This window comes from Dromaius novaehollandiae, chromosome 4, assembly GCF_036370855.1.
Source record: "Dromaius novaehollandiae isolate bDroNov1 chromosome 4, bDroNov1.hap1, whole genome shotgun sequence".
Classification (NCBI taxonomy): domain Eukaryota; kingdom Metazoa; phylum Chordata; class Aves; order Casuariiformes; family Dromaiidae; genus Dromaius; species Dromaius novaehollandiae.
In genome coordinates, this window is record NC_088101.1 from 74,066,829 (window position 1) to 74,090,438 (window position 23,610).

Here is a 23,610-nt window from a genome sequence, read left to right on the forward strand (position 1 = left end):
CGCCGCCTGCGCCCCCCGGCGCGGCCGCGCTTCGCCCCCTCCCGCAGCGGAGCGTCGCGGGGCGCCCGCCCGGCCCCGACGGCGAGGCCGGGGCTGCCGAGCCCCCGCCCGGGGCCGCCGTCGGGCCGCCGCCGCCGCGCCGCAGCCAATGGGGCGCCGCCGCCCCGCCCCCCGCGCGCTGGTTGGGCGGCGCCGCCGCCCGCGCCGCTTTATCAGGCGGCGCCGCCCGCCGCGGGGACGGACCGCGCCGACGGCCCCGCGCCCCGCCGGCCCCATGCGCGGCGGCCGCTGCTCCCGCTGGCGACGGCGGGCCGCCTCTGCATGGCCCCGGCTGTGGACATGACCACCGCGCCCACCGGCGTCCGCAGCGACGAGCCGCCCGCCTCCGCCTTCAGCAAGCCCGGCGGCGGCGGCGGCGTCCCCGTCCCGGCCGGCGCGGCGGCGGCGGCGGCGGCGGCGGGGATGGGCGGGGAGGAGGAGGGCGACAAGCCCAAGGTGTCCCCGTCCCTGCTGCCGTTCAGCGTGGAGGCGCTCATGGCCGACCGCAGGAAGCCGGGCGGCAGGGAGGCCCCGGCCGGCAGCCCCGAGGGCGCCGCGCCGCCGCTGGGCGCGGGGGCGGCCGCCCGCGCCAGCCTCAGCCCCCGCCTGGGCGCCCTGACGGCGGAGGCGCCGGCCTCCCCGCTGCCCCTCGGCGGCCACTTCTCCGTCGGGGGGCTGGTGAAGCTGCCCGAAGACGCACTTGTCAAGGCGGAGAGCCCCGAGAAGCAGGAGCGGAGCCCCTGGATGCAGAGCCCCCGCTTCTCGCCGCCCCCGCCGAGTAAGTAGGAGCCGCGGCGCGGGCGGGCGGGAGCCCCGGCGGGGCGGGCGGGCGGCGCCGAGCCCCGCGGAGCCGCCGCGGAGCCCCGCGCCCGTCCGCCGCCGTGCCGGGCAGGGCAGCCCCGGGCGGGGGTCCCTCCGGGTTTCGCCCCGCCTGGCCTCTGCGCAGCCTCCTCCCCGCGGTCCGGGCCGCGGCCGCGCCGCCAGAGCCTCCGCGAAATCCTGCAGCGCCGCAGCTGCCCCGAGGGCTGGGCGCAGCCCGCGGATGCGCTTCCCGGCGGGGGCACGGCTGGCGCCGCGGCGGCTTCTCGCGTCCGACGTTAACTGCGGAGGGGGAAAAATCAAAATCAAATCAAAACAAAACAAAACACTAAAACCGCAGCCCTGCCTGCCTGCCCGTTAGCTTAACTTTCGGGCCGATTGGCCATACGAAGTCTGCGAGCGTGACTTAACCTCGGAAGTGTTTTTTAGCTGAAAGTGGCTGGAGTTATTTCACAGGGATCCGCATAGATCGGGCCCCCGACGTGCAGGCTGCAGTCTCCGGACTCCCGCAGGCTCCAGCGCTACAAACTGCTCTCCCAAGTGTTTGGAAAGCCCGGGGAGCTGCAATTATTGCTGTTTTGCTACTTGGCTACGGAGACCTCAAACAGTAAAAACAGAAGTCGGGGGCCGCGATCAGAAAGGGCGGTTTATGCTCCGCAGTGCCCGCGCCGCGCCGGGCTGCTCGCTGCCTCCCCGGGCCGAGGGAGAGCCCCCCGGGTGACTTGCGGAGCACGCCGCAGCGGCCCGACTTATTTAAATTGCAAAGTAAAAGTTGTTTTTACTGAGTAAACCGAGAATAGGCCGAGGCGGAGGACCCTTAGAAATGTTAAACGAGAGGAGAGGAAGCAGACCGGGAAGAGCAGTAGATAGAGGCCGAGTGTGAATTCCGAGCTCGTAATTAATTACATGCTTAATCTGGTTCCCAGGGCCCTAATGAAGAGGGTGCGAGTCTGAGAAACCAGCCCGTTTTGTTTATTTTTTTCTCCTTAATCCAATAAAAAGGGCAGCACGCATTTTCGCAGGAGCGGGGCCCTTCGCTGGGCTCCCACCCGCCCAAGGTGGGCAGCGGGGCGCCGCAGGCAGCGGCTGCGGGCTGCGGGCACCCCCGGCTCTGCTCCGCGGACGGGCTTTCCGCGGGGTCCCAGGCACTGCTGGTGCCTTCAGTCCTGGGAGGCTCGAAAAATTCCTGACGCTCTTCAGGAAAACGGCCCCGCGCTTCGCCAGGAGGGGAGAGAGCAATTCCGGGTGCCGCTGGAGCGGGGCCTCGTTTCCCAGGGGCCGGCAGCGGCTGCCGGGGCCGGGGCCGGGGCCGGGGCCGGGCAGGGTGTCCCGGTGCGGGCGCTGCTAACCGCCATCTCTCTCCCTCCCCTCCCGCCGCTGCCCCCCCGCAGGGCGCCTGAGCCCCCCGGCCTGCACCCTGCGCAAGCACAAGACCAACAGGAAGCCGCGGACGCCCTTCACGACGGCGCAGCTGCTGGCGCTGGAGCGCAAGTTTCGGCAGAAGCAGTACCTGTCCATCGCCGAGCGCGCCGAGTTCTCCAGCTCGCTCAGCCTCACCGAGACGCAGGTGAAGATCTGGTTCCAGAACCGCCGCGCCAAGGCCAAGCGGCTGCAGGAGGCCGAGCTGGAGAAGCTGAAGATGGCAGCCAAGCCGCTGCTGCCGCCCGCCGCCTTCGGCATCTCCTTCCCGCTGGGCGGCCCGGCCGTGGCCGGCGCCTCGCTCTACGGCGCCTCCAGCCCCTTCCAGCGCGCCGGGCTGCCCGTGGCCCCCGTGGGGCTGTACACGGCGCACGTGGGATACAGCATGTACCACCTCACATAGGGCCCGCCCGGCCCGGCCCCGTGCGCGCCCCCGCCCCGCGGCGCGGCCCCTCCGGCCCCCGGAGCTGCGGGAAGCCCCCGGGCTCTGCCGCCCGAGGGGGCTGCAGGACAGGACGTTTCTCTCGCCTCCCCCGCGGCGGAAGCGCGGAGCAGCCGCTCCCGTCCCGGCGTGACAGCGCTGGCTGTCGCCCGTGTGCATTCCTGCACCGGCCCCTTTGGAAGGGGCTCCGTGTACTGTGTAATATACTGTATATTTGAAATTTTATTATCATTTATATTATAGCTATATTTGTTAAATAAATTAATTTTAAGCTATTCTCCTCTGATGCAATTTGTCCATGCCGGGGATGACACGGGAGGCCAAGTCTGTGCGTGTGCGCCAAGGGACAGCGGGACTGGCCTCGCCGGCGGTTTCTCCTCCTCCTCGGCAGACCGGCGCACCGCAGCCTGCCTGACTTCTCTGCTCGCCCTGTGCCCCGGGAGCTGCCCCGCGCTCCCGCCGCCCCTCCGCGGTGCCCCGCGGGCTGCCCCGGCCCGGCCGCGGGAAGCGGCTCCTCTCCCCGCCGCCGGCGGCCCCGGCCCCGGAGGCTGCGGCGCTCTGGGCACGGGGCCGCCACGTCGGGGCCGGCCCTCGGGGGAGACCCAGGGCAGCCCGCCAAGCTCGGGCCGGGGGGGCAATGCAGGCCGTGGCTGTCGGGAGTAGCGGGGGCTCCCGCGGGCGGGGGGCCGCGGAGCGCGGAAGGGCTCTGCCGAGGGGGCCCCGGGCGGGCACGGCGCTGCCCCAGCGGCGGGACGGGGGGTGAGGAGCCGGGCTGTCGGGGCGGCGGGACGGGGCGCAGATCGCCGCGGGCCGCGGCTGGGGGCCGGGGGAGCCGGCGGGAGGCATCGCCGCGGCCCGCGGGACAGGCGCTGCGCTCGGCGCCTGCTCCGCGCCCCGCCGCGCCCCGCCGCGCCCATCCGCGCCGCCCTGCGGGAAGCCGGCCCGGCCCGCCGCGGCCCCGCCGGCACCGTGGAGGTACCGGGCGCGGCGCGGGGATCCCCCCGGGGAGGCCGCGCACCCCGCGGGCGGGGCCCCGCGCAGAGCCGCCGCTGCGCTCCGCGGCCGCGCCCCGACGTCCCCCCGCTTCGGCCCCCCCGGTTTCGTTTCGCGACGGATCGTTGGGGTAAGAGAGAGTCGTTTTCGCTTTATTTTTTCTCGTGCTTTGTCTTTACGCTCAAGCAATGGGAGCCGAGAAATTGGGGCTTTTTACTTTTGTTTCTTCTTTTTTTTTTTCTTCGCGGCTTTCATTTCCAGCAATTTAAAACGTTAAGGTTGAAGCAAAGTTAGAAGGAAAATAATTGCTGTAATGAGGCTAGGCAATCTTCTGCAGGCACCGTGGCTCCAGCGAGACTGTAGCTGGGGGCGAGGCGGGACTTTTATCATCTCCTAAATATCAATGATGCTTTCAATAACTCACGGAAACAACATACCTGAACCCAGGCACTTTCTCCAGAGCTCACTGCTCTAAGCCCTCTCCTCTCATCTCTCGCTCCCCTCTGGCCGCCCAGTCCTTCTGGGCTGGGGTTGGGGTTTTTGTGGGTCCTGTTTTTTTTTTTTTTTTTTTTTTTGGCTGGCGTTCTTTTCCGATCGTTTCTTTTCTCTGTGCAAATGACGGTGTCTGTGATCCTGACCCCAGCGCCCAACGCCGCGCCGCACTGCGAGAGCGCCGTGCCGCCGTGTTCCCACGTTGTGTCTGGCAGAAGAGGCTGGAGATAAACCGAGCCTCCTGCGCGGCCAGACCGGGGGCACGGGGCGGGGGGGTAATCGCGCAGGAAGCCAGGTTTATCCTGTAAATAAGCCCTTAAAATTTTGAGAGACATTTTAAACGGCGTAAGGCGCCGCAGGCTGCCTCTGGGCGAGCTCGTGTCCCCTCCGCCCGCACCTTTGGGCGCTGCGGCGCGGCGGCTCCGAGCGAGCCCGAGCACTTTCATCTCCCCGCTTTGTCTGTGGGTTTTTTTTTTTTTTTTTTACATTATGTCAACTCGGGATGGATATTCGAAGCGCAGGATTCCTATTGAACATGTCTTTGCTTTAAGTTTTCCCCCTGACCCTTGGGCTAAAGTCCTTGGTTGCTCAATTAAACCCAGATGAGAACAATTAATAACTAAGTAATGACAATAAGTTGGGAATCACACGGATGAACGCTCCATGTGAATAGGAAAAGCTCACACAAAAGAGCAAAAAGGATTTGTCGGCTCTTTTTAAGGGGGAATTGGCTTTTCTTTTTTCTCGCCTCTGGCTTACCAGCAAATAAAACTCACTTTTGTGTCTTTGTCGCCTTAAGGATCTCAGTGGGCAGTTGGAAGTGAGAATGGCTGTTTTCCTTTCAACTTGAGGGTGCTGGCGCCACGCAGCCCCCAGGATAGAGAGTAGCCAAAGCAAAGTTTCCTAATAACTCCCGTCTCCCCCGCCGCCCCTCCCCAGCCGCTCCGGTACCCCCCCCGCACATCTCCGCACGCTCCGAGAAAGCCTCGGCAGGCAGAGGGGGAAAGCCGAGGGGCCCCAGCCCATCCGTGCCCCACCGCGGGCACACACACACGCCGGGGGCTGCGAGGGGCTCCTCGGCCATGGGAAAGCACGTCGATGCGATAGTTTCCACGGCGGTGGGGGGGGAATTAAACTGCACAGTAGCCAGAGCAGGGAGAGCGAGCAAACACGTACAGAAACACAAGAAAGGAAGCCATTTTTATACCCTCCATTCCCACAAAAGAGTCCAGTTGTAGCGTGTGGCTGGCGACTGCGTTATCCGTAAATGAAATCAGCCTTTTAATGCAGTTTTGCCTGTAGCCAACTCTTTACATGCTTTAAAAATACCAAACAGCACCCCGCTCAGAAATGCCGCTGTGTGTACGCCCAGTTTGAACTTCTGGGCAGGCAAATTTCAGGGCCTGGGCAGGAGGTTAAACAGTTGGTGTTTTTGCAGTTTAAAAGTAAGGAAAGGCTCTCCTTCGCTTTTAGCTCCAGAGAAGAAGGCTACTGGAAAAACCTGCTGCACAAACCTTTGGTTAAACTACGGATTTATTGTCTGCTCTGAATATCTGGTATTTTCGGAGACTCCTCCAGAATTTGCAATTTATCTCGGAGCACAAATCAGTGCCCTGTTCCCTCCGAAAGCTTTCCCCAGTGTTTTCCACAGTGCTCAAGTGAATTAGGAGCCCAAATCCTGTTTTCAAAAGTGAGGGACGGCAAAATCCAGAACCGGAGCGAGGCAGCGCAAGAGCAGCCTCCCGCCGCTCCGGTTTCGTGCCCCGAGCAGAGCCCCGGGAGCAGGAGCAGAGCCGCCAGCGGCCTAGCTCGGCTGCTGCGAAGGCCGCGCGGGCCGGGGAGGCCTCCCCCGACGGCTGCTCGTGCGTTTGCAGCGTCAACTCGTCCCGAGCAAGTCTCCTTAGTCACATCAGACCCTTCTCCAAAAGACCCGGGAATGGGAGGTCTGGTGAACAAATGTGCCTTCAAGAAGGAACTGGGGTCCCCGATGCTGCCGGATTTCAGGTGAAACATCTGAACTCAGGTATTTTGTATGCAAAGCGAAGATCCTAATCTCCGACTTACTAGGGACTCGGAGATAAATTACTCTGTCTCCCCTAATTATACCGCTTGATTTTACATTAAACACAGAACCGACCAGGGAGAGCAAGAAAAAGGGGCTGCCTAAATAGCCTGGTGGCAGGATGCTCCTCGGGGATGCAGGGCAGTTCCGGTCGAACCCCGCGGAGCAGTGTCTGCGGAGCAAGTCTCCGGTCGCTTGGGATATAACACACCACACCGACGAGCTGCTGGGTGTAACGAGGTGGTTTTCTCCCTCCCTAATTTTCCACAAAGGCAGGCTGATGTGGCTTATGCATTTAACTGCAAGCGTTTGCAGCAGAAAGAAAGACCTTTTCCCTGCCTGTCACAATGTAGGGTCCCAAATATATATGTGTATATACATATGCATTTTTTTTTCTAACCCGGTGAGGAGCTTGTGGGTTGCTGAAGTTCCCTCCCATTAGCTTTTAACCCTCTCTACACTTGCGAAGCACAGCAGTGCCTATCCCCGGCCTGAGCAATCTGCTCCGCAGCGGGGAGCCCGCAGGCGAGGTGCGGCGGTGATGGGCACCCGCAGGCCAGTGCCCGCGGGGCTGCCCGTGGCCTCCCGGGAACACGCAGCCCTTGTGCTGCAGGCTCTGCAGCAGCAGGCCGCACCAGAAGCAATAGCTCTGACTCATTTAACTGCAAATGGTAGACTGTAACAGGCTGCACAGAGAATTGATAGTGATTTGCTTACAACAATAAACGGGTTGGCACTAACTCCAACTTCTTCATCTCATAGAGCTTTTGCTGCTCCGGGCTGGATCCTGTTACTGCCCTGCAGCGATTAGAGGGAGAGCAGGACAGGGAACTACCTGGACACGCTCTCCCTCATGTGAGCAGGAATGTGCAGTAAATCCACCATGCAAATCTGCCCTTTTCATCTCAGGAAACGACACAGCTGAGGACCTCGCTGCAGCACGGAGTGAAACTCTTACAGCGGAGTGAGGGGTTTCAGCCGGCAAATGCCCTGGCCGCTGTGCTCCTGGCTGCTGTGGTGGGGTTCACCCCAATAAACAGCTGATTCTTACAGCAGTATAAGCAACACTATTAACATATCTTCTTGCTTAGCCCTGCAGAAGAAAAACAAACCCCTTTAGTAGACACACGCTGCGATCAGCAGTGCTCAGTTAAATCGTATAGACTCAGGCCTTAATAGTGATCCATAAAACAAACCTGGGGAAGGAGGTTTCATAGAAATAAGGTACAAAATCTGAGAGAGATTTTGTGGCTATAAATGAACTTGCATTAAAGTTGGGGCAGACAAGGGGTGATAGGCTCAGGGTGATCAGCACTGGGGAAGGACTAAGGTGCAGAGACACAAACACAAAAAGATGCAGCAGAAACTAAATGTTCTTCGAGCCTAACTGAGCAGTGTTTTCGCTGTAGGTGTGTTGTGTTCAACACAGAACAGTAGCAAGGGGGATGTGCACTTGATGTATTTTGGAGAAGGAGGTACCATACGAGGACAAATGCAGTCAAGCACCTCTGACTGCCAATGTTGCTGCCCGGCGCAGGGGTAGAAAGGGGAAGGGCGCCCAGGGCAGGCTGTATTTAGAGGCTTCGCTATTGCTGAGGTTTAGTTTGAGCTCAACAGAGAAAGGAAGCAGCAGTGGGAAGGGAAGGAGCCTGGCAGCAAAGGATGACGAAACTATGTTAAATGGAAGACTGCAAATGGGGGGCTGGAGGGGCTGTCAGGAATGGAGGAATAGGGAATTTTTTCCAAAAGACAGGCAGGAGCGAAAGAACGACTTTCCTTTGATGCAATGTTTTGTGTGTATTTGGCATTATTATGCAAATATCAGCTAACAGAAATACAGAAAAGTAAGGCAGAGATGCTTTTAAAATTAAGGGGCTAATTGCCTTATACTGTTAAAGTATTTCCATGTAAGCCAAAGGAGCTGTTCTCATTTACACAAGCAAAAAGACTTTCTAGGGCTCTCAGACCTGCTGCTAATATTGCTTCAAGCTTGTACAAGTTAGTCCCGAGGAGCATCTGCTCCTCACACGCTGCTCACTGCAAGCTGCGAGCACTTTTCAAAACCGTGTAAGCTCTGGGCTTGCTGTGAAAGCCACGTCCATGGTACACCACAAGAAGAGATGGTGGGATGTCATGGATGTTGTCAGTCTGACCAAAGATTTTTATTTCTGTGACATTCTCGATCCTCTGTTCGGGTAGGAGGTTGCATAAATGATACGCACTAAATTCTATTTATAAAACAAAAAGCAGGGTTGTGAAATGTGATATATGTGCTGAGAGACTGGAATAGACATGGAGAGAAACAGGAGTTTGGTATTCAAAGCACTTTAACGCTTTAAGCATTACTTGCCTGGAATCCGCTCTGGAGGCGCCTACCTGGAGGGCTTGGAGAGCCTGCAGCTTCGGGACCGAGATGTTTCCAACTGCCTCTTAGCTGGGCACCTAAAGTTGAGTATCCTGCGAGACCCTCATCAGCTGAGAGCTTTTAGAGCCAGAAGGTAGCACGATGTCCCTGCAACAGCAATTGTATCAGATAACAGCTGCAAAGATATAAATAGTAATTCAAATGCAAACTTTCTTTAGTGATTAGCGTGGCTAAATAATTTTAGCCACATCCTTTTTATAGACCCAGCTTAACTATTAACCAGGTGTCCAATATCTATATTCAGAAAGCTTAGACACGAGCTTTTAACTCAGAATTTTAATTTAGACATTATTCAAAGGAGGATCAGAAACATAGGAAGTCTCTATCCTCATCTGTTGCATCTCTAGTTGAAAGACTCTTGAGGAAAACGTCCCTTAAATAAAATGCCTTTGCATTTTTGTTAACTACGATGCCTGAATTAGGATGAACTGAACAGCCTTGTTAGCGTTGAGCTCAAATGCAGATCTTTAGAGAACTCTGCCCTTAACTCGAGAGGCTGAGTGCATCTTAATTTCCCCCCAAAATAATTGCATCTTTAAAGAACATTCTCAAAATCAATCCAAGTCAAAAACACTGGAGAGAAAATAGAAAGTTGGATAGAGCTTATAATAAAATCAGAAAGCTGAGATGGGCATGTAACCCTAAACTATTCTTATTTTCTAGAACAGCAGACTGAATTTCTTCAATGTGAATTGTTTTCCGTTCCTCAAAGATGGCTTTAATACCAGCCAAGTTTGAAGTTTCTAATGACATTTATTTCTGAACTATGTACATAGGAGAATTTCACTTAGGATGGTTGGAGACAGTAATCTTTTTCGAGCTTGTATAATGTTTAACATGACTCAATTTTCAAAATGAAGAGATGCAAAAACATTGAAAAATGCCCAGAACAAGAATGGGCATTTCTATTCCATACGGAATTTGTCTGGAAAAATTATAGAGAGCTATTGGAATTTGAATCTAAGTTTATCTTAAGTTTGCTGGGAGGGAAAGTTACATTATATGAGACAATTAACCATTGGCTTTGGATCTGGTCCAAAGCCCAATAAAGTCAGTGGCGTCTTTCCACAGGCTAACAGGCTTTGGATCTGACTCATAAACTATACAACTTCACAGAAGATAATAGCTCTACATTGCTAATATGAAAGTTAAATATAGCCCAGTGTTTGTAGCTGTGTGTGTGCATTATGAATGATTCATTTAAAACCATAGTTAAGATTGGGTTGCGGTTTTCCATTTAACTCCTGTGCATATGTTTGTATTTGTGTGCATGTACATGCAAAGACAGACGTCTGTGAATGTGTAAGCACACACACAACTTATGTCATAGAGAAGACTGAATCAAGTATATACACGTGATGGAGAGTATCAGCATTTACTACAGTAGATATCACCCCTGCAATATATACACTCTGACAGATCTGAGCATATACTTTCGAAACCAGCAGCATCTGTTTACATTGAACTGCAATAAAAACTGAAGGAAACATCAGTTAGTATTAGAATTTTATCTTTTTAATGTCCAGAAACGGTTTCTGTGCCTTTGATGTAGGCTGTCAAGCACTACTGGAAAATTGCATCTCTCTAATTAGTGCACTCAGTGCAGAGGAAAGGGCATGACTGCCTGGCAGCCTTCGTCAGTGGGGACCCTGCGGGGACTTGCCTTTTGGGTCCTGATAAGTAAAGTTAGCTCAGAGTCAGAAAACAGTAAAGCAATCCTTGCACAAAGGGGAAACAGAGGGCCACTATTTCAGCTGGTCTTCTACAAAGTCATACAGCTGCTCTCCGTTCCAGCTCTGGTTAACCCTTACCTCCGCCGGCTGATCATTTCAGGCACAGCTCCTGCATCTTCCTCCAGACTCGAGCCTCAGTAGACAACGAGCGATGACAGCACCGCTGTTCACACATGCATGGGCAGGTTCAGGCCCACAGTGACTACCTGGTTAAGCCGTGAAATGGTCGTCTTGAGCCTGATGGTGTGGTTTCACACTTTGAAGAGTCTAGAGGTGAGACTGGCTTAATTGCTCAGCCTCTGCAAATCCCCGTTCCTCATTTCTTCCCTTATGTGACAGAGGGCCCTCTTGGCTATGTGTCGCAAAGTATTTTACTGCATTTTTAAAGCTGGGTCAGCAGCCTGATGAAATTTAGAGCTGCGACCTTGTTAACGGTGGCAGTGACAATATGGAGGTTGCAGGGAGGGATGGTTAGAAAGCCATAGGGGACCGAAATCTGTAAGGTGACAATGCCATCAAGAAAACAGTGGCACTTTCCCTTTGACAAAACTCTTTGTTGATATGAATAGGACTTTTTGTTTAAAATGTAAGTGAGAAATAAGGGTGTTTTGGGCTTATTCATGTTATTTTCCTCCTGCATAAACTGAAAGAAAGCACTTGTGTATGGTACACATTGCATATAGGAATAAAAGACCCAGTCATCTGACAGTGTGCACCCGAAACGTGCACCAGGCAGAAAGCTCTGCCAAAAAGGCTGCACTTCTGTAATGCCCCTAGCACACTGTGGCAGCCTCCAGAGTCGAAGTACCTCCAGGAGCTGAGCGGGGTGTATGGGAGCCACATACAGCCGGAGGGTGGAGCATACTCAGAGAAATGATTTGGAGTGCAGAGCCAGTTATGTGACCAAAAAAATGCCCAAAGAAAGGGAAAAAAGCCAGCTAATGTTCAGTGGAGCTGAAGGGAATATCCCTGCGGATGAACAAAGTGATCCCAGTGTCTTCCATGTAGAGAGTGCCAAGCACAGGTGGAGGGAGGTAAAGAGGTAGAAACACATCCACAAGGATATTAAAGCTTACAGTGAACAGCAGCAAAAATGGTGCAAAAGACACTGGATGCACTGTTTTGTGCCTGGCAGCAGCATTTATTTAGTCAGGGCAAGATAAATGCAAGAACATAAACATTAGCAAACCAGCTACTTTACTGGCAATTCATGAGGAGACCTTTCAGAGTGCCTAATGCTGCCGCAGCCCAGCCCAGGGGCACTGAAGTGTTCACATATACATTTTAGTATGGAGGACAGGCCAAAAATGGAATTATCCAGTCTGTCCCAGCTGCATGGTTGCAGCATGGTGGGAGAGATACAGATTCTGCTTATCCTGGAGCACAGGTAAAATATAAACTGCAGAGATTTGAAAAGCTCTCTGCCTAACGGGAGCTATTGAAAACCGTTCGGGGCGTCTGGGTTGGGCTGCACAGTTTCCTGCATACATAACAAAAACTCCTAAAAATGAGAGACTAAGCACCTACATAACTCACTTCCAAGGCTCAGTTCAAAGCTGCAAGTCAGAGTTAGGGGGTGGAGGCACTCGCATTGCACTGGCTCCCTGGGAAGCACTGGACTCAGTATCAGGTATGTCAGTTACGATCACTCTCTTAAAAAAACACAGCTGGACTAGGACACAGCTGCCTAGCTCAGAGCAAGCTGAGGTCCCCTCCATGCTCTCCTGAAGAGCTCACGGCCAGCGTGCCCCACTCTCAGGGCAGGTGCTGCTCCTCTGCCGAGCGCGCAGGCCTGACCCCTTCTCTTCTCCTCGAGCGGTTGCGTCCCTCTGCGGCACACAACACGCGGCTCTGGAGGTCAAAGAGAGAACAAGCAAGAGAGGAATCGTGGCTTTGCTTTAATGCTATATCCAGTGGTTATTTAATGTAAAACATGTAAGTCAGTTCTGGGGCATGGTCCTGAGCATCGTACAAAACTTTTTAAATTTGATCTTTAGAGGTACCTACTTCTCAATTACTGATCACGTTGTGAATCTAAGCTTCTGCTTCAGATGCCTAAAACAACTTGAGAGACCAAAAAAAAATGCTGTTTAAACAGCACAATAACTGCATCCAGGGTCCCAAGGTTGGTAGCTGGATGTGGCTCTCAATTTTTTAAATGTATTTCTTGTGTGTAGTTATTGCACCAGAGAAACAACTCAATTAGACAGGGACTCAGGCATGAAGAGAACTACACTGAGCTCACTTCACCTTTCTATTTTATTTTACCTCTACATTTATTATCCATCTGTTATAGTAGGCCCTGTGCATCTTTGAACCCATATTTGTATTCATGCACTAATTATTGACTATATAGTTGTTAGAACATCCAATAACATGTAATTGCTTTTTACTATGTATTCATTTGCCTTTTCTTCTAGAAGGGAATTTGTATATGTGTTATATTTGGCTCCAGTCCTGCAAACAGTTGTGCCCGTGAATAACTTTACCCACATTAGGCGTTCCACGGATCACAGCTTGTCTCTCACCCATTGAATTCTATGAAGTTACTCATGCAGTTAAATTAGTCATAAGCATATGTGTTTGCTGGATCAGGGCCTCTGCTTGTAAGTTTGATGTTTATAATTAATTTAAGAAACCAATACATTTTAATTTTTAAAAATAGAGGAAGTAAATCCTTGGAAAGTGGTAATAAATTTTTAGAGCTGCACTTATTACTGCAATAAAAAGTACCTTGGTTTATTAATTAATAACTGTTTTTTAATTTGACACTCTAAAAATGAAATAGCATTGACATATACTACTAAACCATTTTATAAAACAATATAGCTAATATTTAATAATTTAATATAGTAAAGTAACCATAGAACTCATATTTGATTATACAGGGCTTCTTTTAACAGCATAACAAAATAAGAACATTTTTGAGAATGCTATGTCAGCAGAAGTTGCCATTTTATGCTAGCATGTTAGCTAACATATAAATGCCTCAGGCTTTGATCCTAAAATCTTTGCCAAGTGGACACATGGTTGTATCTGCCCACAACCCCACCAAGTATCCTGGAATGCAAGCAGTGTTGGATCAGGGCCTTAGATATGAAGATACGCTAGGCTTAAAACTGCTAGTGTAAAACAATATTTTATATTGCTTTTCCATTAGAATCTGCTACATGTCTTTTTAGCTAGGATACCAGACGAGCGATAGTAGTAATCTGTGATGGATACATTATTTGTTTCCTGGAAGGGAACTGTCTATTGCTCAAAAAGAGGTCACAGGTTACTTTAACTTTTACATCCTCCTTATTTTGGGCATGAAAATGCAAAAGACCCGGCTCTAAGAAGGAGCAGAATCAGTAGGATCTCAGTTGTGGAGATGTAGGTCAAACAGCTCAGCTCCTGGAGAGAGATGGCGACTTTTCTGTGTGCCATAGCCCATTTCCAGAAGGACGGTTCCTGGTGATGTACCCGTCTTCACAGACACCCGCCGAGAAGAAGGATGCATGTGCGCCCACAGCGAGCGTTGGCTTGAGATGCTCCTCTCCACTGCCCCCTCCTGGTGCCCGATCCACTGCTGCCTGCCCTCGGGCTCTGGCCTTGTCCTGCTCCTCTCTCCTTGCTCTTTGGCCCCGCCTTAGGCCTCCGTGCTTGGTTGCTTGATGTGCTTGATTTGCTTGGGTCTCCTGGGCCTCTTTGGGGAATTTTGCTGCTGCGGGTGAGAAAGGACCCAGGCCTTGCGCTCACTGCGCTGCCCCTTACTTTCCTGGTGCTTCTTGTAATCTCTTTCCAGCGCCTCCTCTCTGGCTGGAGCAATTTCTCAAGAACTTTCCTGCCTTGTTTTCTGGGTGTACCCCGATCCAGATGGCATCCGCACAAGCCAACGGGACCAGGCTCCACAGCGGGAGGGCTGGAGTCGTGCTGCGTTGGCAGCACCAGATTTGGCTTCATGCCTTCTCCACCTGCTCCCCTTCAGCTCCAGGTCCCTTCAGTTTTATACCTTCCCTTGCAGCACCAGGCCAGATCAATTTTAGCAGTTTCAGCTCTGTTAATGCCTGCTTCTGTCTCAATTCCGTTTCCACTCCTGACTCCAATACAATTTGGTGCTTTAAAGTACAATTCTGTCCCCAAAAGAGAAGTTTCCAAGATTGGTTTCTCTTAGCTCAGTCCCAAAGCTCGGTATCCTTTGCTTCCAGCTCGCTTGTGACACCGGCATCCCACACTCTTAAACACCTGACATGGATTTCACTGGGGGCTTTTGTGCATGAAGTGGGCCTAGAAACCCCGCAGGAAAATCAGATGAAAACAAATGTTCACAGCTCTCTAGAAAATGGTGTCAGCTCCCTGATACAGAGAGTTTTACAGCTCTATAAATCAGGCTGAAAATGTAACCAGAAGCCCTGTTAGCTTTCTGTTTCTTTTAGCACATCCGTTTCTTGTAAAATTCCGATTAGAGGGACTGGTCTCTGTAGAAATCTTTCACTCTGAACCCAATAGTGCTATAAATCAAAGAACTACAAATCACCACAATTTGCAGATTCTAGGTTTCATCATTTTATTGCTTTTGGAGAAGTTATGTAAATGCTTTTGGACAACAGTGACCTCTACATCTCCTGTCAGATTCTGGGATGATGCAATAAATAAAACATTTTCTGCAAAATAGATATCTTCTTCAGACAACTAATACCATATTATTTCACTAAAGGCTCATGTCAAGAGTGTGTTCTCATATGAAGAATCTCACCAAAATTGTTGAGATTACTCCCACAAGTCGAGGCTACAAAAGCAATTTTTTTCTTAGGGTAGCAGCAGAAATGGAGCAAAACTTTCCAAGAGTTTCTGTGAGGAAGCAAAAATGTGATTTAGTGATGATCATGTGAATGACACCATTTATGACTCTGCTGCCCCAGCTCTGTTGGGCGATACAAAGTGATGGTTATATGCTCTAGCAGGCAAAAATTTCATCACCTCCAAGTATGAATGACAAAACTGTTTTCAACAAATTTTGCCCTCCCAATGACAGTAAATTCAGTCTAGGCTAGCAAACTCTAGATAACCCTGAGCTGAGTCACACAAGCCTGCTCAGTAATGCATCAGATCCAAGAGTGGTCACAGCTTTGATTCAGTAAGCAATGTGAAAGGGAAATCGTTAGAGGAATGCTTTTAGACGAGGCTTTGTCATGAATCAGATTCTGTGCAATACTTTCACAGGCGCCAGGACTGTGAGTATCTGTCAGTTTTAACTGCCTACTTCCAGAAGTGTCAAGTCCAATGTCATCAGCAGACCTGGATCTTCTTAATGTAACAGATTTCTGTTCACCATCCTATTCACATCATTACTCAGAAAATACTCTGAGCTCCTGTTAACTCCCGTGGATCAGGGAAAAGAATACCATACAAGGAAAAATGGCTTTGGATACAACCTGAATGCATTACATTCTTTCTTTTAGATTTAGTATCACAGTGCCAGTATGTCAGTTATCAGGGGTAAGTATAATACCTACGGATTTTGTACTGCTATCATTTATTAATTGCACTAAGTTGGTATCTGAGAGCTCTAGTCATGGACCAGATGCCCGCTGTGCTAGATACTGTGCAAATACAGAGCAAAAAGGTGGTCCTTGCTGGTGTGAGCTCATAAATCTTTGCCTTGCCTTTATCGGGACATCTGTAAGTTTTCATTGCTCATTATTATAGGCAGATAATGTATGTTGTAAGGAGAAAATTTCCAAAGGCTCAAGTAAGTGTTAGCCACCTGACTGTCACTGACCTTCAGTGGGATTTTTAATGCTTATCTGCTCACTGTGCCTTTGAAAAGGACCACTTAGACAGCTAGGTGATATGATCACATTTTTTCAAAAGTTCCTCTAAATACTGGAAAATATTTCAGAAATGGGACCTATGTTTCATAGTCACTGCTTCTGATGTTGTTAACTTTTTAATTCAGCTTATTGAATAAACAGATCTCTCATTTTTATTCGGTAGTCTGTAAAGTGAATTCAAGTAAATAAATAGAAAATCGAGTGCATTTTAAAAGCCCGTTTAAGACTCCTCTTTGTGCATGAGTTAGTGTTACAGTAGGACACCATCTGCTGTCCAATTGGAGTCCAACTACAATTGGCTCAAAAGCAGAATGTAATATCCTAGCTATAAAAATAATGCGACTTGTATTATCTTGGTAATGCTTTTACAAACCAAATTCCCTATCAGATTTGTGAGTCTGTGTTATATTTTCTTTATGACATCTGATTGAATTTGCTCTTTTTTATCTTTATGTAGTGGAAATACGTTAAAAGAGGATTTCTTCATGCAGCTAAGTTTTCCCTTTTTTGGTAAAATGCCATTCAGGTACTCAGTGTGTTGAGAAATGAATGCTATAAATGGAAATAAATAGTATTACTTCAAACTTTGCAACTGCAAATAAATTGTGCAAACCTTACTGATTAGTCCTAATCAAAAGCCAGCACAAGAGAGACAGCTGTGGTGCAGGCTCGCTCAGCCTGCCCTTGTAAGGTCTCTAAGCAGCCCTGTGCAACTCTTTGTGAAAGCATCCGAGGCCTTGCTGCTGCCAATTAGTGTTAATCATAAAGGAGATTTCCACACTGTAGCCACTTCACAACTAGAAACCGAGCTGAGACCATCCACTTAATTTTCTCAGGCCACTGAGTTGATCACCAGGTGGTAACAACTTTGGGTAGCTATCAGCTTGGAGCACTTTCAAATGATGACCTTCCTGTGAGAAGCTCTATAGTCCCTTACAGTTCTCTTCTTTGCAATAAATTGGTCTCAAGCTTTGAGGATAGATTGACTTATACCTATTGATAAACTACGCAAAATGATCAGTTGTTTGCATAATCATTTTTTTTTGAATTTCTGCTCTCCAGTTTTTCCAGAAATAGGGAAATTTTCTTTAAAATGCTTGGAACTTAGTTTTTCTAAGTTTAGGGTTTTTTTTAGAAGTCTTCTGCCTGTGCTGCTCATAAGGACAAAACTGTTCTAGAAGTATGCTGGATTACCACACTGTACCATAAATGCAATGTAGTGGAGATATGGATGTACCTGCTAAACTGCAATTTGAGTAAGTACAGTAAAACTAGGCCAGAAATTGAAAGAAGCTATGCAGGAAAAAGTTATTATGACTGTATGTAGACTAAGGGCCTCAGTAATGTCCATAGGGGATCACAGTCTTTAAATTCCTCTCTTATGGCTACATAATGAGACCTTTGGGTTAACTGAAGGGACAAATTTAGGAATAAAATTGCCTTTAACTCCTCATCTAAGCCAATTAGTGAGTGATTTTCATACTACTTTCTAGAGGGTCCTATACCTCTCCACTGCCTGCACAGGAAACCTCAATTTATTGTTTCAGTTAGCAGGGATGAATCTAGGTCTCACTGTGTAGTATGTCTAGCAACATCTGATCTCCTCAAAAGATTAATTTCAACTATCTTCTTGTCTGCTTTTGAGAATCATCTAGACATTTCTACTAAGAAAACCCCTCCTGTTGCAGGACAAAAGCTTTGGCCCATATGCCAGTCACTTCTCTTTTCCACCTTCAGGACTGGCTATAATGGGAGTGGCACACACAAAACTAGAAACTGAGCAGTAGTTTATCAGAACTAGCCATACCATTTCCAGTCTCTTTAGCAAGACTAAGCTGATAGTCCAGGAAAATACTTACAGAACAAATTGCACACACGTCAGACTTTCCTAAGTCATTTGTTTGTGTATTTGGAACATTTGTAGATAAGTTAAATTACAGAGAATTTTGAAATTGCTCAGGAAAGAAGTATACTAAGGCATGAACAAAAATTTTAGAAGTAAGGAGGAAGAGAATGGAAAAATGTTGTAGATGTTTTTATACATTTGTCTTTACATAAAAAAGTTTTAATAAATTTGATATAATTAATGTCACTGAGCAATTTCCATATTGCTTGGGAATGAGCTCAGATATAATGATCTTAAGGTCATTACAAAATGCACAGGTGTGCTTTTCTGAGTTAAACAGGCATTTTGGCACATAGAGAAATACTTGTCTTGGTTCAATGCTCACTGCTGTGGAAGAAGATAATAAATATATCTATTGGAAAATATGCATTACTACTTGGGTTAAGATTATACACCAGTATTTCACTGACTACAAGCAGATTGGAGAACTTTTATAAAGCAGATTAAGGTCCATTCTAAAATATACCCATTGCACATAGTTCAAATACGACCACTGTATTCCTCTCATTTTTGCCATTTGTTTGATATCACCAGTTCAACTATTGCTGCAAGCACCCAAGTATTAGTAGAATGAAATTCTCCCAGACGTGTTATTCTGATGGCCAATCTCGTTATTTCCGTGTTATATTTATAGACCTGGATGGTGTGGACTAACATATAAGCTCTTTGTGTAAGTCATTTGCCAGCTGGCTGCAATTTCCAGTCTTGAATAGAGAAGGCTGGTGGAAGACGTCCTACATACTTCAAATATGTCAGAAGTTCTTCAGGAAGGAATAGAAAAAGTGCTCCTGTGCTGTGAATAAAGTCAGAATTGGTGAGCTTAAATTGTTAAGAGAGATTTGGGTGGGATAGTAGGAAAAATTTTGTAATGGTAAAGACTGAAGAGAGACAGAAATAAATGGCCTAAGGAGACTGTGCAACGTCCGTAGTTACAAATACTTTAAGTAGGCAAACATCTATCATGAAGAGATTATAATCTGATCCTGCCTTTGGGTGGGGGAAATGAGGGTGAATGAAACGACTTTTTAAGATTGTTTTCGTTTTTGGTGGTTCTGTGATTATTTTTCCGTAACAGTAACTGTGGCTACCACTGTGGTTGCTACAACCTTTTCCCTCGCTCGGGATGCACTGCAATTGGAGGTGTAAGCGCAGCTCCCAGGCGGGAGTGACTGCTGCCTCACTTGCTTGTCCTGCCCAGGTTCAGCATCAGCCCAGGGCCAGTTTGGTGCCCAAAACCCGCGTGGAGCCAGGTGGCCCAAGCAGGCCCAGACTGCTACGGCTGCAGTGCTCTGGAGAGGGGAAAGGAGACAGTGCATGGTACAAGGGCAGCACAAGCAGGCCTGATCTTTCCTCCTCCTTCTCTGTCGGTCTTCCCTGCTCCGGCTCGCCATGCCCTTCTGGCTGTAGCTGCTCCAGAGGGAGTGTCAACACCAGGGCTTGTCAGCACGGGAAAGCTTCGCCAGTTATTCCTCTGTAATGGTTCCAGTGCGGTTATATCACTATAATGCCATCTGGGGATACTCTTGTTCTGCGATAAGAGCAGGTTTCTTTTGGCTTCCCTTAAATGCATTTGGTTTCCAAAGGGACATAAGGGGCCAGTGTCAGTCTGAACATAGCCAGGGGCTTGCGTGGGTCGAGCCACCGCTATGTGATTTGACTTGCATCATGTCTGACAGCCTTCGGCATCCAGAGATCAATTTAAGTGAAGTTCATGGGATTTGGAACAAAGTTGTCTTTTAACAGTGTTACTTAAACATATCTAATCCTGAGACACGCTCAGCACTTTCTAGATTTGAGGGCCTCACTTCCTAGTGAAAGCTGTGGTCACTTGGGATCTCTTGGGATCAGAAATAACAACAATGTTTGTGTGGCGGGTTTCTGTCAGCACAAATGGTGTCAGTCCCCAGGGCAAGGAGGCAGGATCGGCGGTGGCACAGCCATGCCAGCAGGAACCACTGACGCTGCCCCAGTAATACCGGCTTCATGGGGGAGGGCTTTTTGGGGATACTGTGTCACGACTCCTGTACTACTAAAGCAGTTCTGGACAAAGCCATAAACACAGATTAAAAATATATCATTGCTTACCACAGCTTTCCCTCAATCAAACATGTTTACAGCTCAGCTGCTAATTCACCTTTAAACCTATCCGTAGACCGAAACAAAACCATACCAGCCTGAAACTGAATGACCACTTCCCAAACAAAACAACCCTTAGAGATGTGACTAGAAGATAGATCGAATTTGTTTACAGATGAAATCTTCATTATATAAGTCCTTTCAGTATAGAAGTATGATATATTTTCATATGTTAATCCCAGACCATCAGCATAATCCATAAATGAATTCATATGTTTCTTACTAAATCTCCCATGTCCTGTATTTTCTAAATCTCTCTCCCAAGAGATGCAACGTGAGTTAGCCAGTCCACCACTGCTGAAGGAGCTCTGTCTTTCCAGTGCCATAGCGCAAATCACTTTATGACATTAGCCTGACCCATGTCCCATTTACCTTCCTTGATGGTAAATCCTGCAGATGAGAGATATGAATAATATGCAAAAGAGGAGTGGCCGCAGACTTTGAGTTCAGCATGGTGATCATTTGTCTGTCTTCGGTGGGCACGTATGACCACACAGAGCTTGAGCACATAACTAAGGCCCCCCACATGGATTTGTTACAGTCAACAAGCAGATGCAAAACTCAGAACCAACCTACTCATTTTCTGCAGCATCCAGTATAGCTTATGTGAAATATTAAAATATGTAATTTTAAATGCATGCCCTTTATTGCTTTATAATTAAGAAACCAGATCTTTTCCCACTGACTTTCCATGCAACTTTTCCCTGTTCTCATATCCCATGTGGCTCTTAAGTGCGCAAAGGCACCAGTATTAAAGTTTATAAGATATTTATATAAATCAGATGGTTGCTAAGTATTAAATCTGATTTTTCTCAATAACCCGAGGGGGAATATTAAAATATTAAAATTGTTTGAATTTTTAAAGCACAAATGGGCTTTTGAATAGTTTAGGCCAAAGCCTCAACTCGTGTATGCAAATATATACTGGCTGAGGATAGAGCCCTTGAAGTTTTAATCTTGTTATTCACATCTACCGAGACAAACAGCAGGCTTAGTAAAAAGCCTGTTCCCAAAAAATCACAAACAGACTCTTACAAAAAAAGTGAATTTTGTGTTCTTTTTTTCATCATATGATTTACATCTTTACAAGGACACATATCTTGTTCTAAATAACTGATGTCATGATGCAAAAATTACAGTCAATATCTCCTTTATAGCATTATCAGCCTGGGGACCTTCTGTATCTTAGGATCTTTTTTATAATTCTGAACTCCCTGAAGCCACGCATGAATTTCCCATTTCCAGAAACCTTCTTCTCGACCTCTTAATAAATTACGTTCCAGAAACTCCTCTTGGTTCCAGTTTCTGTCTTTGTCATCAGTCGTGTCATTAAGACAACAATTATGTTGTGGGCCAATGTAGCCATAGTCTCTCAGTTCTTTTTTTAATACGTGAATTACATTTGCCTTGAGGAGGACATGTTATTGCTTCTGAGTTGTGCAAGAATATGTGTAAAATAGCTGGAGGAGAGGGAGCTGTTTAGGCAAAAGGAATGTTTGCTGTTTGCTTTAGGCTCTGATTAGGTCAATTCTTGGGACAGAGCTATGCCTACAAACCCACAATTACTGTTAGGTTGAGTTTTCTGGAAAAAGGGATTTCTTTGCATACTGTTTGACCATTTTATTGAAGGACTGATGGAATATATATTTATATTTATATATATATATATATATATAAAGTAAAGCAAATTGCGACAGGAATGTATTTAGACTCTATACTACTATTTTTTTCACCATTAAGAAATCAATCTGCTGGACCAGATACTGGTACACAGAAAGAGAGATACTGCTGTGAGAATAGAATACCAGGATCAGAAGGAACAGACAGCAGTATATTTAGAAAAGTGACGATTTTGTTGTAGCAAGATGTTTTAATATTTGTGCTTCAGATTTCTTTCCATACTTAACATCCCAAAATGAAAAACAAATATTTTGGAGGAAGGAGAAAGCTAAGTCCTTTGCATCTTGAGTTACTACTTAAATGAGTTCCTATTGTAGTTTTTAAGAATTACTTTTTTGGGAATGCAGCAATCATAACAAAATAAACAAAAACATTTAAAATCTAATCATTGTAAGATTATTCCTGAAATTTTTAATATCTTGGCCTTTCAGTTTTCTGCTAGAACAGCTGCAGGGCTTTTGGGGTAATGGTTAGTTCTTAATCAAATGGTTGAAAAACTCCTGAGAAGTGATTTGTTGTCTTAGACAACAGATTTTTAAAAGTAACCCTAGAGCATGTGAAATTAGGCTTAAATGCCATTATGATAAAAGCCACTTAAGCTACTGGTAATCATGATGTGTGTATTTGCACTCCAGATATTTACATGAAAGACAGATCTGAACATGCTTCAATTATCTTTTCAGCATATTTCTGAATACTTTTAATGCTTTGAAAAATGTTATATGCATAAATTACAGAAAACACTGTAAGTGAAAAGGGTTATGTCCATCATCATCATTATTGTTGGCCCTCATCAAAAAAGCATCTTGTTAAAGTAGATAAGTGACTTTAGAGTAAATTAGAGGCGAAAGAACCCATTGAATCATTGAGTTCACCCTGACAAACTAGGCATGCCCCTGTTATATTTTATCTAGAAGCAAATACTAATTCACTAATTCATAACAGACACCCTTTTTCGACCTCACATGCTGTTCTCTTCTGTTCAGCAGTACTGATTAGATATCTATCTGATTTGATCACCTGTCAGATGTTCTCAGGATGTATTCTTACTCCTAGCTATCGGTATTTGTCTGCCTAAATTACCTTTAAATCAAGATCAAGATTAAATCAAGATTTAATCAAGACTTCATGCTGATGAAAAAGGAAGATCTTGTACAGAAGTCATTTGGATCCTGGAGATCTGGATTTAATATTGGGTTTGGATGCAAGTTCCTGATGTTACGCTGAAGCACTTGCTGAATTTCTCTGTGCTTCAGTGTCATTAATAAATCTTTAATAATCCTCTCCGAAGATTCAGTGGGACTAATTCAAGTGAAGAGAAGCTCCATGAAGGCCTTCAGAGGCCTCTTTCCATTGGCTATACAGAGAATGTATAAAAGCTGGTAAAACCTCTTTCTCTGTCCCCAAGAGGAAGACACTTAAAATTTAAACCTACCCGAACCTAAACCTAAACAGATGCCTTTCCTGTCTTATTGTACTTGAACCAGTTTTACCAATCAAAAGGAGACAAATAAGCTTTACCCATTTGTGTCCTAAAATATTTAATTATGTAAACTCGTTATACACTTCAGACCCAGGCAGCCAAATTTTGTTCTTGTTTGTAGCATTGTAAATCTAGACCATCTCTCCAAGCACAAAAGTTCTCTGG

General features: G+C 47.8%; 1 protein-coding gene and 1 long non-coding RNA gene across 3 annotated transcripts in view; both read left to right on the plus strand.

Annotated features, from left to right (window-relative positions):
* Positions 1 to 248: 248 nt before the first annotated feature.
* Positions 249 to 2,828, plus strand: MSX1 (msh homeobox 1). Its single transcript, XM_064511445.1, has 2 exons — positions 249 to 817; positions 2,250 to 2,828. The coding sequence occupies exons 1-2, from the start codon at positions 322 to 324 to the stop codon at positions 2,678 to 2,680; spliced, it is 927 nt and encodes a 308-aa protein (XP_064367515.1). The 5' UTR covers positions 249 to 321; the 3' UTR covers positions 2,681 to 2,828.
* Positions 2,829 to 3,674: 846 nt separating this feature from the next.
* LOC135328309 (uncharacterized) overlaps positions 3,675 to 23,610 on the plus strand; it is a 41,222-nt gene continuing 21,286 nt past the window's right edge. For both annotated transcript variants that reach the window (XR_010389131.1, XR_010389132.1), the window contains exons 1-3: positions 3,675 to 3,842; positions 5,678 to 6,227; positions 10,525 to 10,697. This is a non-coding gene — a long non-coding RNA (uncharacterized LOC135328309). The remainder of the gene's footprint in view (positions 3,843 to 5,677; positions 6,228 to 10,524; positions 10,698 to 23,610) is intronic.